Source organism: Crinia signifera, chromosome 7, assembly GCF_055691185.1.
Source record: "Crinia signifera chromosome 7, ASM5569118v1, whole genome shotgun sequence".
Lineage (NCBI taxonomy): Eukaryota > Metazoa > Chordata > Amphibia > Anura > Myobatrachidae > Crinia > Crinia signifera.
Genome location: NC_139223.1, coordinates 55881097 through 55897273, shown reverse-complemented (window position 1 = coordinate 55897273; position 16177 = coordinate 55881097). Strand labels below are relative to the sequence as shown.

The window sequence follows — 16177 nt, the reverse complement described above, 5'->3', positions numbered from 1 at the left end:
GCATGGCATCATTAAGCCCCGCCCCCAGGATGCAAAATAGCCGAATTCACGGATCTCTGTGGAGGGGGCGGGGTTAAATGACGCGATTGTGACATTTTAGCTCCGCCCCTCCTCTTAGACCCGCGGATTGCGGCATTTAAATGCTGAGGACGGGGGAAGACTGCCGCTATCGGGGAGCACAGTGGGGGTCAGGAGGGGGACCGGATTTTTGTGAGAGTCCCGGCCATTCTGGGAGGGTAGGCAACCCTGAGGAAATTGAAGATAAGCTTCATTGATGTAAAGTGCACAATGGCCCTCATTAAGGGGGCAATTCTAGTTCATTCACTGGGCATGCACATGGTCTAATATGCACATGTGCAGCCCCCCCTTTGCGAATGGCTTTGGCGACTTGCATAGTTGCTGAGCCACTCGCAAACATTGGGGTGGGGGTGGACGGTGGCAGGAATGGGGCATCCCCATGAAAACGCTGGGCCAGAGGCGGAACTACCATTGGTGCAGCAGGTGCATTGCACCAGGGCCCTGAAGACTAAGGGGCCCACTGCTACCACCCACTGCTGTGCTACATATTGTTAACTTGGATTGGAGTTGAGGAGGGGGGCCCAAATTATATTTTTACACCTGGGCCAAATGACCACAAGTTCCGACACTGCGCTGGGCGTTCCGATACCTGTCCGGGGCAGGCAGCTGACATCACTGTCCGGGGCAGGCAGCTGACATCACTGGACGTAAGCCACCCGCCCCGTCTCCGTCCAGCTGAACGCAAATAAATGTCAGTTTTCACTGACTTCTATTTGCGAAGGCAGGAGAAATCATTTCATGGTTGATGACCATCGAATGATTTCTCCTGCAGTGGAGGCGTGCGAGGGGATGTGTTTTAGTTACACGTCCCTTCGCATAATACCGAGGGGAATCGGTTGGGAGGGGCGTGGGTATTTGCTGGGGCGACGTCCCAGGTGCTCGGTAAGCTGCGATGTTCATTTGTCGACCTTTTCCTTGCTGACCTTTTGTGTTGATCTTTTGTAGATGTCAACCTAGAGCATGTGGACCTTTTATGATCTATGCTTAATTAGGCCCACAGACTCAGTCACACACAGTATAAACGCGTCATATATAAAATGAATTAGCACAGTCTCCTGTGCTGATTAATAGGACAGCCGCACCTGCAAATGGAGGACAGCAGCACCTGCAAGCGAAAAAGCAGTGGGGCGATGCAATACATCAGCAAAAAAAATTGCATTCCAAATGTGACCACATATGGACTGGTTGTGTCTCAGGATCAGGACTATTTTTATTTTATCCCGTGCTGATCGCTCAGCACACATGTGCAGAGCTATCTGTGCTGAGCAGGGTTTTGCCTACGCTGATAGGCGATCTAAGCAGTATAGACAGCACATGCACTATCTATCATTGCGGTCAATAGCAACATATGGGAACCATCAGTAAAGGGTGTACACACGGAGCGAGCCATGCTTCATTTCTAAGCGATCTAGTCAGGGGCTGAAATCGCCCCGTGTGTATGCCCCTTTAGGCCCTTAGACACACATTAGCTGCACAATTTGTTAACATGTCATTTCATACATAAATAAATAGTACAATCATAGAGATCCTCGCGCCACTGACCTTCTCTAATTTTTCAAAGTGTTCTCTCAAGAACTTCATGGGACGGTCGGGTTTCGCAATGCACAAGTTCACAATGCATTCCTTCAGGATTTGTTGGATGTTGAACTTTTGCACATAGATTTCACAGCCTTTTAAACTTTCATCCTCTATATTAGATGAAGACGAAGCAGCCATCTTGGAACCAGAGCAAGGAGGTGCAAAAAACCTAGAAAGAAATTGGGATCGGTATTACCTGGATAGTTGACAACAGGCAATGGACTGAAGGCAGTATGTCAACAATTATGATGTCAACATGGTTAAAAATGTAGATACCTAGCATGTCAGCATCTAGAAAATGTCAACACGTGCAAAATATGGACAAAGTGACAATGTACAAAATATAGTCAAATAGCCAACTCAATGTACTTTGCGCGATCAGCAGTCAAAAACGCTGACCGTGATCCGTCTATGAATCGCTATAATACAGATCCTGATTCAGAGTTGTTCGCAAATGCAAAATCTTTCTTAAATGGACAAAACCATGTGCACTGCAGGTGAGGCAAATGTAACATGTGCAGAGTTATAGTTGGTTGAGTTATTCAGTTTCTGTGCAGAGTAAATACTGGCTGCTTTATTTTTGCACTGCAATTTAGATTTAAATTTCCACCACCCCCTATTAAATTCCCACCCAAATCTAAAGGCCCCCATACACCAGTCTGACTTGTCCTCCACTTGAGCTCCCCTGGCAGCTCCCCGGGAGTGCTCTCTTACAATCTGGTACTTGATGCATGCATGTACTCCTGAGGAGCTGCTGACGGGGGGCAGAAGAATTAAAAAGACCACCCGCCGGGGATGCAAAGTGGGCAGAGCGCCTCTCCTGACCGGTGCTTTCCCGTTGGCACACACCTAGTATCAGATGCGATACATTGTGGGTGCTAAAAAACACCCGCGATGTGCCGCTGCTGGCTGCACGTACAACTTATCTTACGTGCAGCCTGTCGGACCGACTCCGGGTCGATGCGCACGGGTCAGCACATCGGAGTCGATGTCATACACATGCGACTTGGGACGATTGCACCTGATTTCTCGGCCCGATCAATGGGAAAGCTCATAGTGTATGGGGGCCTTAACTCTCTCTATCTGCACATGTTACATTTGCCCCAACTTTAGTGTACATGGTTGTGCCCATTAAAGATTTTGCTTTTGTAATCCACTCTGAATCAGTTAAAAATCACCTGACCCACCGATCCCATTGATTTTTGGCCAGAATCAGTAAATTGAGGATTTACAGCATGTTGGATTCCCCGTTCTCCTGACCCTGGCATAGACAAAGCTCAGAACTGTCCGGATAGCTGCCTAATGCATAGGTTCCATACTTTTGTGGTAAGCAGTAGTGTCCTGTTTGTGTTCTGGTGTTCAGAATGTATATTGCTCCACCTTTACAGATAACTGCCCCCTCATCTTTGTACCCCAAATGTTGGCACCTGCCAAACGTGTTTACTCCTGACCTACATTGTCATTTGAGTTAATATTACCATTAATAAAAGGCTAATGCAATGCTAGTGGCTACTTAGTCTTACATCATCATCATTGCTCTGACATCACAGCAACAGCTACGATGATGTCATCATGTCATCATATGGAAAGGTCACTGCCACACATACACCAGCAGTCACGTGATGTTTTATTATATGACTGACTAATAAACAGTCACTCAAATGCACAAACAACACAACAAAGTGCTAGACAAATAAAGGTGGCCATACACATATAGATTATCTGTCCAGCCATTCAACTAGTTGGCAGGTTGGAATGAAAATCTGGTAATGTATAGGAGGAAATTACAAGTGACCATTTGCTCACAAACATAGGAAAACAGACAAAACCCGTCATTCAGACGCATTGCATGAATCGCGATGCACCTGTTCACTCTGCATGGATCTATACGGCAGAGACTTAGAACAAAATAACATATTTATAGCCCTGAAAAGAGCTCCGACTACTATATTTACACATTACTACAGGATTGGTTTGGCTTTTGCACACGAGATTGCACATGGTGTGAAGCAGATATTAATAATCCTTTACCAATACTGCAGTAATACACCTGTTATGGAATCCTGGCAAGGCAGGGCTACTGTATATGTGCCTGTTATATCTGTTTTTCTGAATAACCCATTTCACATTGCACTGAGTGGTGGTATTCTGCTGAATGTACGATGCTCCCTGACTCCGTAGTTCATGACATCTCCTGGTCCACGCTATTTTACCTAGGAGTAACAGGGTATCACCTCTGCATCCTTCTGTTGCTGCATCACTTGGCTTATATATGTTCTACCTGCTTCTGGGATGTCAACACATTATACTGACACAATAATAAGCATAAAAATAATAATAATAATAAGCATCTATATCCTAACAACATGAAAATAAGACATGGTGCATGTGTGTGAAATACAAATGAGTGTGTGTGTGCGCCTGTGTGTGTGTGTATATATAGATAGATACTGTATAGTAGCTATTTGCCAGTAGCTGAAGCTAATATTTAGCTGCAGTATATAGGAAGCCACTAGGCCAGAATTGCAATCCATCCCAGAACAGATCACACACTACACCCATCCTATGGTGAATAGCTTATATTGGGGACCCTATACAGGCTGAGAGAAGCATTCAATACTGCAGCATGGCTGAGGTGTGCGTGTGCTACCATAACAGGGAGGAGGACAGTATACAGCCCACTGCAGATGTTGCTGTGACTGTTCCTGTGTGTGTACAGTGTGTGTGTGCCTTGTTGTTGTGCTGCTGAGTGTGATGGAGGCTGAGGATGAGGGTCCTTACCGTTAGGGATGCAGGAAGGAAGGAGGAGGAGGCGGTACGGGAAGAGGATGCTGCTGCCCGGCGGTGGTTATCTAGGCTGGGGGAGATGACAGCACCGGAGGAGGAGGTGACAGCAGGTCGCGGCTGTGCCGGGGCCCGGGTTGTTGGCAGCGCTGTTGCTGACTCTGCCGATGATGACGTCAGGGGACCTCGTTCTGGAGCGTTTCTTTCCTGCTGCTGCTGTGTGCTGCTGTGCGGCTGTCACTGTGCTGCTGCTGTTGCTGTTGCTACTGTTGTGTGAAACTATCGCTGTCGTGCTTGCCTGCTGCTACCGCTGTGGCTGTGCTGCTGCGACTCCTCGCTGATATATACTGATTTGCCATCCCTGGGACATGCTCCTAACCTAATCTGTCCCAGTTGGACTTCAATGAAACCAATTTCCCCTCTAAATCCAGCTACATTACAGCAGCATGATATTGAATTATTGTCATATCGGATCTGGAACCTATGACATTTTGTATTTTGCAAAGTACAAAGCTACTTCGACTACAAATGAATAACCTGAGAATCTGTCCCATTATTAAATGCTAACTTATGGCATAAGTGTCTGACAGTCAGTTGTATTAAGCTTCAAAAAGTGATAAAATGTAGAGAGATAAAGTACCAGCCAATCAGCTCATAGCTGCAGAGCCGGCCTTAGGCATAGGCAAACTAGGCAATTGCCTAGGGCATTTGGAATGCCTAGGGGCATCAGCAGCTTCTGCTGATTAAAATGATATGCATCATGCCTATATTCTGTGTGTGAGTGAGGCTGTATCTGCATATCAAATAGTGTATTCATGGAAATCACTGTAACATAGCATTCCGTATGCAGGTACAGCCACAGTCGCACACAGAATATAGGCATGCCGCATATCATTTTAATCATTGGAAGCTTCTTGTGTGTGCTGGTCATAACGATGCAAATAAGACGAATTTTCAGCAAAAAAGGCACCCAACGTTAGCAGAACTGGCCAGGAGCTACATGGCCTATTGAGTCAAGATGTATGAGGAAACATCTGTATCCAAGCAGAGGCAGAGGTCACACTGTTAGCGGCTGTGCGAGTGCTGTCTGCAGGTGGGTTGGTTGTGCATATGTGTAAGGAGCATTATGTGTGTCATGTATAAATGCATTAATAATGTGCGACATATGTGTAACAGGCATTATGTGTGTCATGTGTATAAGGGCATTAATAATGTGTAACATATGTGTAAGGGGCATTATGTATGTCATGTATAAATGCATTAATAATGTGCGACATATGTGTAACAGGCATTATGGGGGACATTTACCAAAATGGATTCGTAGAAAAAAGGTGTATTCGTAGGGAGAAATACACCTTTTTTTTACGAATTTGTATTTTCGGGATTTACAATCCCAAAAATACAACAATTCGTAGTCCTAAAGATGGAACATTCGTATTTGTATTTACAAATACGAATGTCTACACCATCGATAGGATACGACAGAAATCACCAGTCAAAAGAATGGTTTAAAAGTTCTTAAAATACGGGGGACCCCTAGTCATTTTGTCCCCCGTATTTTGGGAACCAGCCCCGGACCTGGAGCCTGGGGCTGGTTGTTAAAAATCGGGGAACCCCTATTTGTCGGGTTCCCTGATTTTTAATTACCGGCCCCGGCTCCTTCAGCCTGGTGCTGGTTTCGGCTGTGGGGGGGACCCCACGCCGTTTTTTTTTTAATTTATTTAATTTTTCTATTTTTTTACACTGAAGCCTGCACGGATCTGACTGATCCGTGCAGACTGCCTGTACGAATTCGTATTAGCGGCCGTATATATGTGCCGCTAATACGAATTGTTACACCATCGGAGGGTTACAAAGCAGTCGTTTCTGACTGCTTTGTAATTTCCCCTCCAGAACACGACTTTGCATACGACTAAAACAGTCGTATGCAGCCGTAGGGGAAATACCAATACGAAAAACTAGGTTTTTCATATTGGTAAATTTCCCCCTATGTGTGTCATGTGTATAAGGGCATTAATAATGTGCAACATATGTGTAAGGGTCATTATGTGTGTCATGTGTATAAGGGCATTAATAATTTGCAACATATGTGTATGGGGAATTATGTGTGTCATTATGTGTATGAAGGGCATTAATAAAGGTTGGCATAATGTGTAAGGGCATTATGGTTATAAGGACATTAATAATGTGTGTCATGTGTAAGGGGCATTACTGTGTGGTATTATCAGGGGTGCCGAGAGAAAGGGGTAGGGGGTACAAATTACCCAGGCCAAAGTCTGATGGAAGGGCCCAGTGGGGACCCCGCGCCCCCTCCCCTTAAGTGACAGCAGCACCTGCAGCTCTTCTCCTTTGTCCAGCACACACTGCTTTGTGCTGGGTTGCAGTGTGGCCATGGAGGTGCTTAAAATACAATATTTTCTCAGGATTTATTTCTAAGGGTATAATGTGAATAATGTGAGAAGTAATGTACATAAGGTAAAGTGGTACTACTGTGTGATGTAACGTGAATAAGGGACACCATCACATGATATAATGTGAATAAAGTGGCACTACTGTGTGGCATAATTTGAATTGGGGGTACTATTATGTGGCCATGCCCCTTCCCAGCAAGAACACCCCCCTGTTTGGGCTGCGCACCGAATGTGTGCGCTGTTTCCATTTAAAATATTGCAGGTAGGAGCACCAAAATGATGACTACTATGATGAGGATTGATGGTGCTGGGAAAGGGGAGCAGGGTCAGAGGCAGAACTAGTGGCGGTGCTAAGGGGCACCAGTCAAAATCTTGCCTAGGGCATCATTTAGGCTAGGGCCGGCTCTGCATAGCTGGGTTTGAAAAATGATGGATACTTTATTTGTGAGTAGGTGCATCTCGGCCTTCCATGTACAGTATGGTGATGCAGTATCATATAAGATAACAAGGTAGCTGATACCCGCAAATAATTCTAGCATAAGCATAGTGCACAGGTTCTTAAAGTTGGTACTCAGGACCCCACACAGGGCCTTATTTTGGTTGATACGCTCCCCTGCGTGCTCGTGCAGGGGAACAATGTTTTGCGACTACGCATAGTCAGTCACATGTGAAGCCTCTGTGTGCAAGCGGCCATGGCGAATAGGTTATTCGCCGGGTGCTCGCACACAACAGTGTAGGTGGGAGGCGTTGGGTTGCGAGCCAGGGGATTCGCCCATGGAAACGCCCAGCGTTATATGGGCATTCCCATGAAAACGCTGGGCATTCTCATGGTAATTCCCTGATAACGCGGATGTGGGGTCGGGCAGCTGACGTCAGCTGCCCGCCCGCTTCCCATACAGGCACTCGCAGATTGTAGATTTGTGAGCGCTTGAAAATCATTTGATGGTCGGCGACCATCGAATGATTTTGTGCCCGCACGCAAGGCGTCCAAATGCATGTGTCAACCTTTAGTAGTCGACCTTCATTTGGTGACAGGGGCGAATTAAGGGGTCAGGCCACCCCTAGGCACAACATTTTTGTGTCCCCCCCCCCCCCCATATTTTAATGTAATCATATATGTATATACATTGTTATTTATATATTTCATTAAAATTTAACTCTAGCCCACCTTAATATTTTTTTAAGCACTCTGGGCTGCTCACTGTACAGATGACCGGGAGGGAGGCACTTATTAGTACAGTGATTATCAGTGTCTCCGTCAGTCTCTCTCACACTGTGACTGACTGAGTGCAGGGAGGATCTGCGCGCCGCTCAGCTGCTGGATACGCAGCCAATAGACTGTGTGTGTGTAGAGTAGTCAATGGGCGGGCGCGGGCAGCAGTGAGCCTGAGCCATTTCCGAATACACAGGGGGACCGTCGGACCCAGCCACGGCGGGTGACGAGCGACGCTGCCACCAACATATGATAATTCATGTCTGCGGCACTCGTCACTCGCCGCTGCCCACCCGCTGTGCCATGCTGCTATTTAACAGAATGTCAGCGCCTGCCTGCCGCCCTTAAATGGTGCCGCACAAATCCGGCCCTGCATGTCGACATAGACACCAAAAACTCATGTCGACCTTACTCATGTTGCCCTAAAGATTGTGTCAACCTTCGGTCAATGTCGACCATCGTAGTGTCAACTTTGTCACTATCGACCATTAGTTAATATTTTATTGTATTATTAACTATTGAGCAGCTTTTTCAAACACAGCGCAGTGATTAACTCCATCTATTATCACATACACCAGGTCTGTCCAAACTATGGCTGTTGTGAAACTACAAGTCCCATCATGCCTTGCCACAGGTTTGCTATTTGGGAATGCTACAACTATGGCAAGGCATGCTGGGATGTGTAGTTTCACAACAGCTGGAGGGCCACAGTTTGGACACGCTTGACATACACAGTCTGCCGATAATCGCTCAGCTACGATATCATTGAATTTATGACCAAAAGAGGTCACGGCAAGTTGTCACCAATGACTCCATCGTTCACTATATACCATACAGTATAGCGTGTAAAACAGATGAAAGGCATCATTAACCATTAATGGAAATATGAAATCCCAGTTGCTATTTCCACCAGGTGAAAATAGCAGCTGTCAGTATTCAATCCCGGCCAGGACTCGCTTGCAACAGGTTTGCCTCACTATGGAGGCGGATCTGTATTGTCGGAAACGGTGCCTGGATTGCCGTTTCAGACTATCGGTGTCCATTTTCGCCGATGCCGGGACTTTAAGGGCTATTTCACAAGCTCCGGCTCATGCCGGGCGGCAAAGCCCTGCACGTCGAAGAAGCCATGGTGCGCACAGAAGTTTTCAATGGCAGCCTGGCAGCCGTCCCTTCCAGTGGTGGGATCCGTCTGCAACCGGTTGGCCGGGCCGTGGCCATCCCGTGTGAATGGACACAATCATGTCCATTATTAACTACTGTGTACGGCACAGCTTTTGGCTGTGCGGGGTTTTGCCACCCGGCAGGAGCCGGAGCGTGTGAAATAGCCCTATGACTGTCAGAATATATTCTGCCAGTTGGAAGAACAGACCCTACATTGAATAGGAATGTCATTCATTCAGTTACTGTATATTGTAAAGATGGATACGGTCAGTTGGTCGACCTAAAAATAGTCAACAGTCATTAGGTCGACATACTGGAAGGTCGACAGGGGTCTACACTAGGTCGACATGGCACAAGGTCGACACAAGCATTATGTCAACATGGTCTAGGTCGACATTCAAAAGGTCGACATGGTGTTTTCCCCTGTTTTTATGAGCGCAGAAAGCCATGCGATGGGACGCGCTGCACTTAAAACTGTTTCTATGTCGACATTCGGCTCAAAAAACAGTGAAAAACCCCATGTCAACCTTTTGACTGTCAACCTAGACCATGTCGACCTAATGCTTGTGTCGACCTAATGACCTGTTGACCTTGTGCCATGTCGACCTAGACCGATGTTGAACTTCCAGTATGTCGACCTAGTGGTGTCGATCTTATTACTGTTGACCATCTTTAGGTCGACCATACATTCCATACCCGTAAAGACATATATAAGAATCAACTTACATTTAAATCTAACACTATGGGCCTTATTCTAGTTCACTCTTTCTGACAAAATTCTTCTTAAGACGGACAAAACCATGAGCACTGCAGGGGGCAGATGTAAAATGTGCAGAGAGAATTAGATTTGGGTGAGTTATTTTGTTTCTATGCAGAGTAAATACTGACTGCTTTATTTTTACACTTCAATATAGATCACATTTTGAAGTAAAACCCCACCCAAATCTAATTCTCTCTGCACATGTTACATCTGCCCCACCTGCAGTGCACATGGTTTTGTCCTTCTAAGAAAGATTTTGTCAGAAAGAGTGAACTAGAATAAGGCCCTATGTACTGTAATACATGTAAGTATTCGAGTCACTAAGCTTAAAACAAAGGTCATCTTGTATAATATATCCAATACTACTTACAAGTTCTATACTGTGCTATAGCATAAATCTGTGCTTCAGAAACATACAGTATCTGACATTGCTTCCATATGTGCCGTAAAACAGAAGGTCAGTGGATGGATGGGAGCAGGAGATGGCAGGATCATGGGCAAGGACATACACACGCAGATTTATCTGGAGATCTGTCTGGTTGGAACAAAATCATGGGGACATACCCACGCAGATTTATCTGGAGATCTGTCTGGTTGAAACAAAATCATGGTTAAGGATGAGAGCAAATGACAGTTGACCATTTGCTTGGAAATGCTGGAAAACTGCCAAACTGTCACTCCTCCATAACCATGTTTTTGTTGCAACCAGCCAGATCTGCAGATAAATCTTACTAGTGTATGGGCTCAGAATTCTGACTGATTGTGCACTGAATCCGCTCCAAAGCATTGACCTCAATCTCACTGCAAGTATAGAGGCTGCTTCCACAATAGTTGCTTCAGACAGCTGATAAGTATCTAAGAGCTAATCTCATCCAGGAGGCACAGCTAACCCAGCTTCATAGCTCCAAGAGACGGCAGCCAAGTTGTTCCGTGGGGGCCGTAAAACTGTAATAACAATAAGGCCCAGAGAGTGAAATCAGAATTATTACTACTATAAGCACTGGATGGTCCTCTGACCCACCACTCTATGGAATCCTATTTTATTCTTTTAGGATAATAATTGTCCTACCTTAATACACATTTAGGGCCTCCTGCTGAGTATATTTTGTGATCTTATCTATAATGCCTTTGATTGGTCAACATTTTGGGGGCATGCATATCGCTCCCCGAACAGCTGGGCAAAACTTGTGTTCCCCTCCTTGACACTGCGACATCGGGACTGTGCAATTCAGCGAGACCGCTGTAATTGAGACAGTGGTTATGGTATACTGAATCATGGCCCTTATTCTGATCGGTGCGGATATATCCGCGTGCGTTCGGCCCGCCGATGTTTTGTGTCTGCGCATGTGCAGAGGCGTCTCTGCGCATGTGCGAGCGGGGCGTACGGCGAAATTCCGCATGATATGTGAACACTCCGAACAGGGGGTGGAGAGGGGCGTGAAGGGCTATTTGGGCTCATTACCATATGCATACGCCCCGCGTTTCATGGGAGTTCCCATGAAAACGCTGGGCGTACGTATGGTAATGCGGCCGTGACGTACGTGTAGGGGGCGGACATATGACATCGCCGGATGTCAGCTGCCCGCCCAGATCTCTGCTTTTGCACGGAAAAATGTCCGTGTGGTCTGAGGTTGCGGGTGCTGGTGGAGCACTCGGTCCTGCATTCGATGGTCTGCGACCATCGAATGATGGGGGAGGTTCCCTTAGATGGAGGAGGCGTATTCCGTGAAAAATACACGTGCGGTCCGTTCGGACAGCTTCTTACCGCATACGGACGGAGTTGGCGATCCGTATGGAAGGCGGGGTTTCGCACGCACGGTCCTGGCCGCAGAATCGGCTCCGACCGCACCGATCAGAATAAGGGCCCATGTTTGGTCAGCAGCCCACAGATGCTAAATTACTGTCCCGGCGCCTGTACACTGCAAATGACAGGCACTGGGAACGGTGAATGTGCAGTAACGGCATCTGAACTGCACATGCGCATACCCCTGATACATACCCACGACTGTACTTTGTCAGGTACAGCACCATTTTTTTATGGCCTGTATCTTTTTTGGGTCTGCAACTGTACATTGTAAGTGTAGTAAAGGGAGCATGACCACACCCCCTTTACCCATGACTACGCCCCCTTTACGGATTTGTACCGGTTTCTGCTCTTCAGATTTTGGAGGGTATGCAGATAATATGGGCTGCAGTGAAGCCAGAGTAATGTCACAGGTTGTATCTGGCTTCACTTAGACAGAGCACAGTGGCGGATTTTACCTGGGCAGGGGGCGGGGTTGCAGTCCTGCAGCCCATAGGTAAAAACCGTCACTGGATGTCACCCATAACACCCAATCAAATTATACTTAATGGACAATGGAAAGCAAGTTGGTGGTTATAAAATGTACGCTGTGTGTTTAACGATAACAATTTTGGTACTTGTGTATTATAGCGGCGCTCCCGATGTTGGTCGTGCAATTTTTTATCGCATTGCATCGTATGCCATACAACCGATGGCATACGATGCAACGCGATTTTACACGACTATTCGATTAAAATTTGTACAAGCACCCTAATGGGTGATTTTAAGTACCCAAATGGGTGCTTACAATGTAAAATGCACCCCCACGCCACCCCCCATTTTGAACCCGAAGCGTGGCGAGCGCAGCGAGCTCGCGAGGGGCGGCGGTACGCGTCCTACGACCTTTTCATACCCCCACTATCCACGTCGGTGTTGAGTTGACTTTATATAGTGTGGCGAGCGCAGCGAGCCACCGAGCCCGAAGCGTGGCGAGCGCAGCGTGCCCCGTGTGGGGACACGTATACCAGTGAAGTTATGCGCGTGCGCTCGCCGCGCTTCGGGCTCAGTGGCTCGCTGCGCTCGCCACACTATATAAAATCAGCTCCATGCCGACTTGGATAGTGGGAGTATGAAAAGGTCGTAGGACGCATACCACCGCCCCACACTGTGCTCGCCACGCTTCGGGTTCGCGTTTATAGTGGGGGGTGGCGTGGGGGTGCATTTAACATTGTAACCACCCATTAGGGTGCATTTAACATTGTAAGCACCCATTAGGGTGCTTATACAATTTATAATCGCATCCCATCGCATTGTATGGCATTCTATGCCATATACAATGTCATACAATTTTAACCCCTTCATGACAGAGCCAGTTTGTGCCTTCATGACAGAGCCCTTTTTTTCAAATCTGACATGTCTCACTTAAGTGGGGATAACTTTTTTTTGCTTTTACTTATCCCAGTGATTTTGAGATTGTTTTCTCGTGACACATTGTACTTCAAGTTAGTGGTAAATTTGGGTCGATACAGTCTGTGTTTTTTTGTGAAAAATACCAAAATATCGTGAAAAAATGGAAAATTTAGCAATATGCAAAATGTCACATTTTCTGCTTGTGAGACAAATAATCATACCACTCAAAATAGTTAATAACTAACAAAGACCATATGTCTACTTTATGTTGCAATTATTATTTCAACCTCCTTTTCATTTTTTTGGACACTAGGAGGCTTCAAATATGACTAGCAAATTCTCAAATTTTCAAGAAAATTTCAAACACTGATTTTTTTAGGGACCAGTTCAGTTCTGATGTGACTTTGAGGGACTTGTATGTGAGACACCCCCATAAATGATGCCATTTCAAAAACTGCACCCCTCACAGTATTCAAAACAGCATTTTGGAAGTTTGTTAACCCTTTAGGTGTTTCACAGGAATTAAAACAAAGTGTAGGTGAAATTTCAAAATTTCATTTTTTTTTCGGATTTTCAATTTTAATACATTTTTCTAAGGAACACAGTAGATTTTACTAGAGAAATGTGACTAAAAATTGATTCCCCCAATTCTTTGGTTTTCATAATTATCCTATATGTGGCCCTAGTGTGCACGGTGACCAAACCACCGGCTTCATAATAGAAGGAGCACCTACTTGATTTTGGAGCCTCCTTTTTATGAGATTATTTTTTAGGCACCATGTAGGTTTCTAGGCACCATAAGATGCTAAAAGTTAGGAACCCCCCCACAAGTGACCCCATTTTGCAAACTACACCCCTCAGGGAATTCATCTAGGGGTATAGTGTACATTTCAAACCCCCAGGGGTTTCACCAATTGTGGTACAACTGGGCAGTGAAAATGAAAAAAAATAATTTTTCATTTTCACAGCTCAGTTGTATCAAAATTGGTGAAACCCCGGGGGGTTTGAAATGTACTCTATACCCCTAGATGAATTCCCTGAGGGGTGTAGTTTGCAAAATGGGGTCACTTGTGGGGGGGTTCCACTGTATGGGTGTTTCGGGGGTCATTCAACCAGAATCTGTGCTGCAAAATCCAAAAATCACTCCTTCCCTTCTGAGTCCTGCCATGCACCCAACTGGTATTTTTTGGTCACATGTGAGGCATTGCCGTACCCGGGAGAAATTGGGGCACAGATTTTGGGGTGCTTTGTCTCCTTCATTCCTTGTGAAAATGAAAAATTTTGAGCCAGATCTGCATTTTTGTGTAAAAAAAATTAATTTTTTACACAAAAATGCAGTTCTGGCTCAAAATTTTTAATTTTCACAAGGAATGAAGGAGACAAAGCACCCCAAAATCTGTGCCCCAATTTCTCCCGGGTACGGCAATGCCTCACATGTGACCAAAAAATACCAGTTGGGTGCATGGCAGGACTCAGAAGGGAAGGAGTGATTTTTGGTGGTGGAATGAATGGCGGGTGCTATGTCGCATTAGCAAGACCCCCGAAGCACCAATACAGTGGAACCCCCCCACAAGTGACCCCATTTTGGTCACCAGCTTTGGGAGGGGGGCTGGCGCTGCGGCTGGCGGGGGGGTGGGAGGGGTGCTGGCGCTGCGGCAGCCGGGTGGGTGGGAGGGAGGGGGGCTGCCGGGTGGGAGGGGGGGGGGGCTGGCGATCGTTGGTGATCGGTGCGGTATACGCACACACACACACACACACACACACACACATATATATATATATATATATATATATATATATGTGTGTATATATATATATATATATATATATATATACATATATATACATATATATACACACACATATATATATATATATGTGTGTGTATATATATATATATATATATATACACATTTGCACATTATTTTTTATTTTATTTTATTTTTAACTTTTCCAGCAGCAGCATGATGCTGCTGCTGCTGCTGCTGCTGCTGCGGGGGGGAGGGGGGGGGGGGGAGCGCAGCGTGCGCTCCGGACGTAGCGGTGGAGCCGGGGGAGCTGCTGCTGCTGCCGGGTGAGTGCCCGGCGGGTGGGAGGGGGGTGCTGCCGCTCGGTGGTGATCGGTGCTGCACCGATCACCACCGTTTTCTGTGTTACCGAGCGGCTTAGCCGCCGGTAACACAGGAAACGCTGTGATTGACTGTTCAGATTTGAACAGCCAATCACAGCGATCGCCGACCGGGGGGGGCACCCCTGCCCCCCCTGGGCGGCGAGGGGTAATGTCTGCTGTCAGGGACAGCAGACATCTCCAAACTGTCACCGCGTCTATAGACGCGGTGACAGTTTAAAGCCATGACGTATATATACGTCAACGGTCGGGAAGTACTTCCCGACCATGACGTATATATACGTCAAATGTCGTGAAGGGGTTAAAATTGTATGGCATTGTACAACATCGCGCGATATCGCATACCATCGTATGCCTTATGGTATACGATGCGATGGGTGCCGCTATAATACACAAGTATCACAATTTTTTTCTATTTCTACATCATTTGGGTGACTGACAAAACACCTATATTGTTGGGACCATAGCTGCACAGCCTGGTTTTGTACTTGTATTTAAGAGATTATTTTTTTGCTTTTACATACATTTGTAAAAATAACTATTATATATATATATTAATAAAACATAATCAACTTTTATAATTTACAGTTTTTTCTTTATTTTAATATTTCACTGACTTAACTTTAATAGTTTGTGTACTATGGATGACAAAACCTATTTCTTCTTTTGTATAATACAAATTGCCTCCTAATAAGGTCCCAGCCACTTCCCTGGTTTCCATTATGACATCACAGAACATTTCATCATGAGGCTGTGGCTGATTGTGATGTCATAGGCTGCACCAGGATCAGCAGGCACCATTTGAAAGGAAGTTGTCCATGGAATAAGACCTGTATTGAAGATGCTGTGTATACAGATATTCGTTTTGCTA

The 16177-nt window shown here is 45.9% G+C and overlaps 1 protein-coding gene across 1 annotated transcript in view; it reads right to left on the bottom strand.

The window, feature by feature from the left end:
- PRKAR1B (protein kinase cAMP-dependent type I regulatory subunit beta) overlaps positions 1–4756 on the bottom strand; it is a 190076-nt gene extending 185320 nt beyond the window's left edge. Inside the window, exons 1-2 of the mRNA XM_083153149.1 lie at positions 4438–4756; positions 1621–1825 (exon numbers count right to left, since the gene is read on the bottom strand). Of these exons, the coding sequence (XP_083009275.1) occupies positions 1621–1794 (174 nt within the window). The 5' untranslated portion in view covers positions 1795–1825; positions 4438–4756. The remainder of the gene's footprint in view (positions 1–1620; positions 1826–4437) is intronic.
- Positions 4757–16177: the final 11421 nt, after the last annotated feature.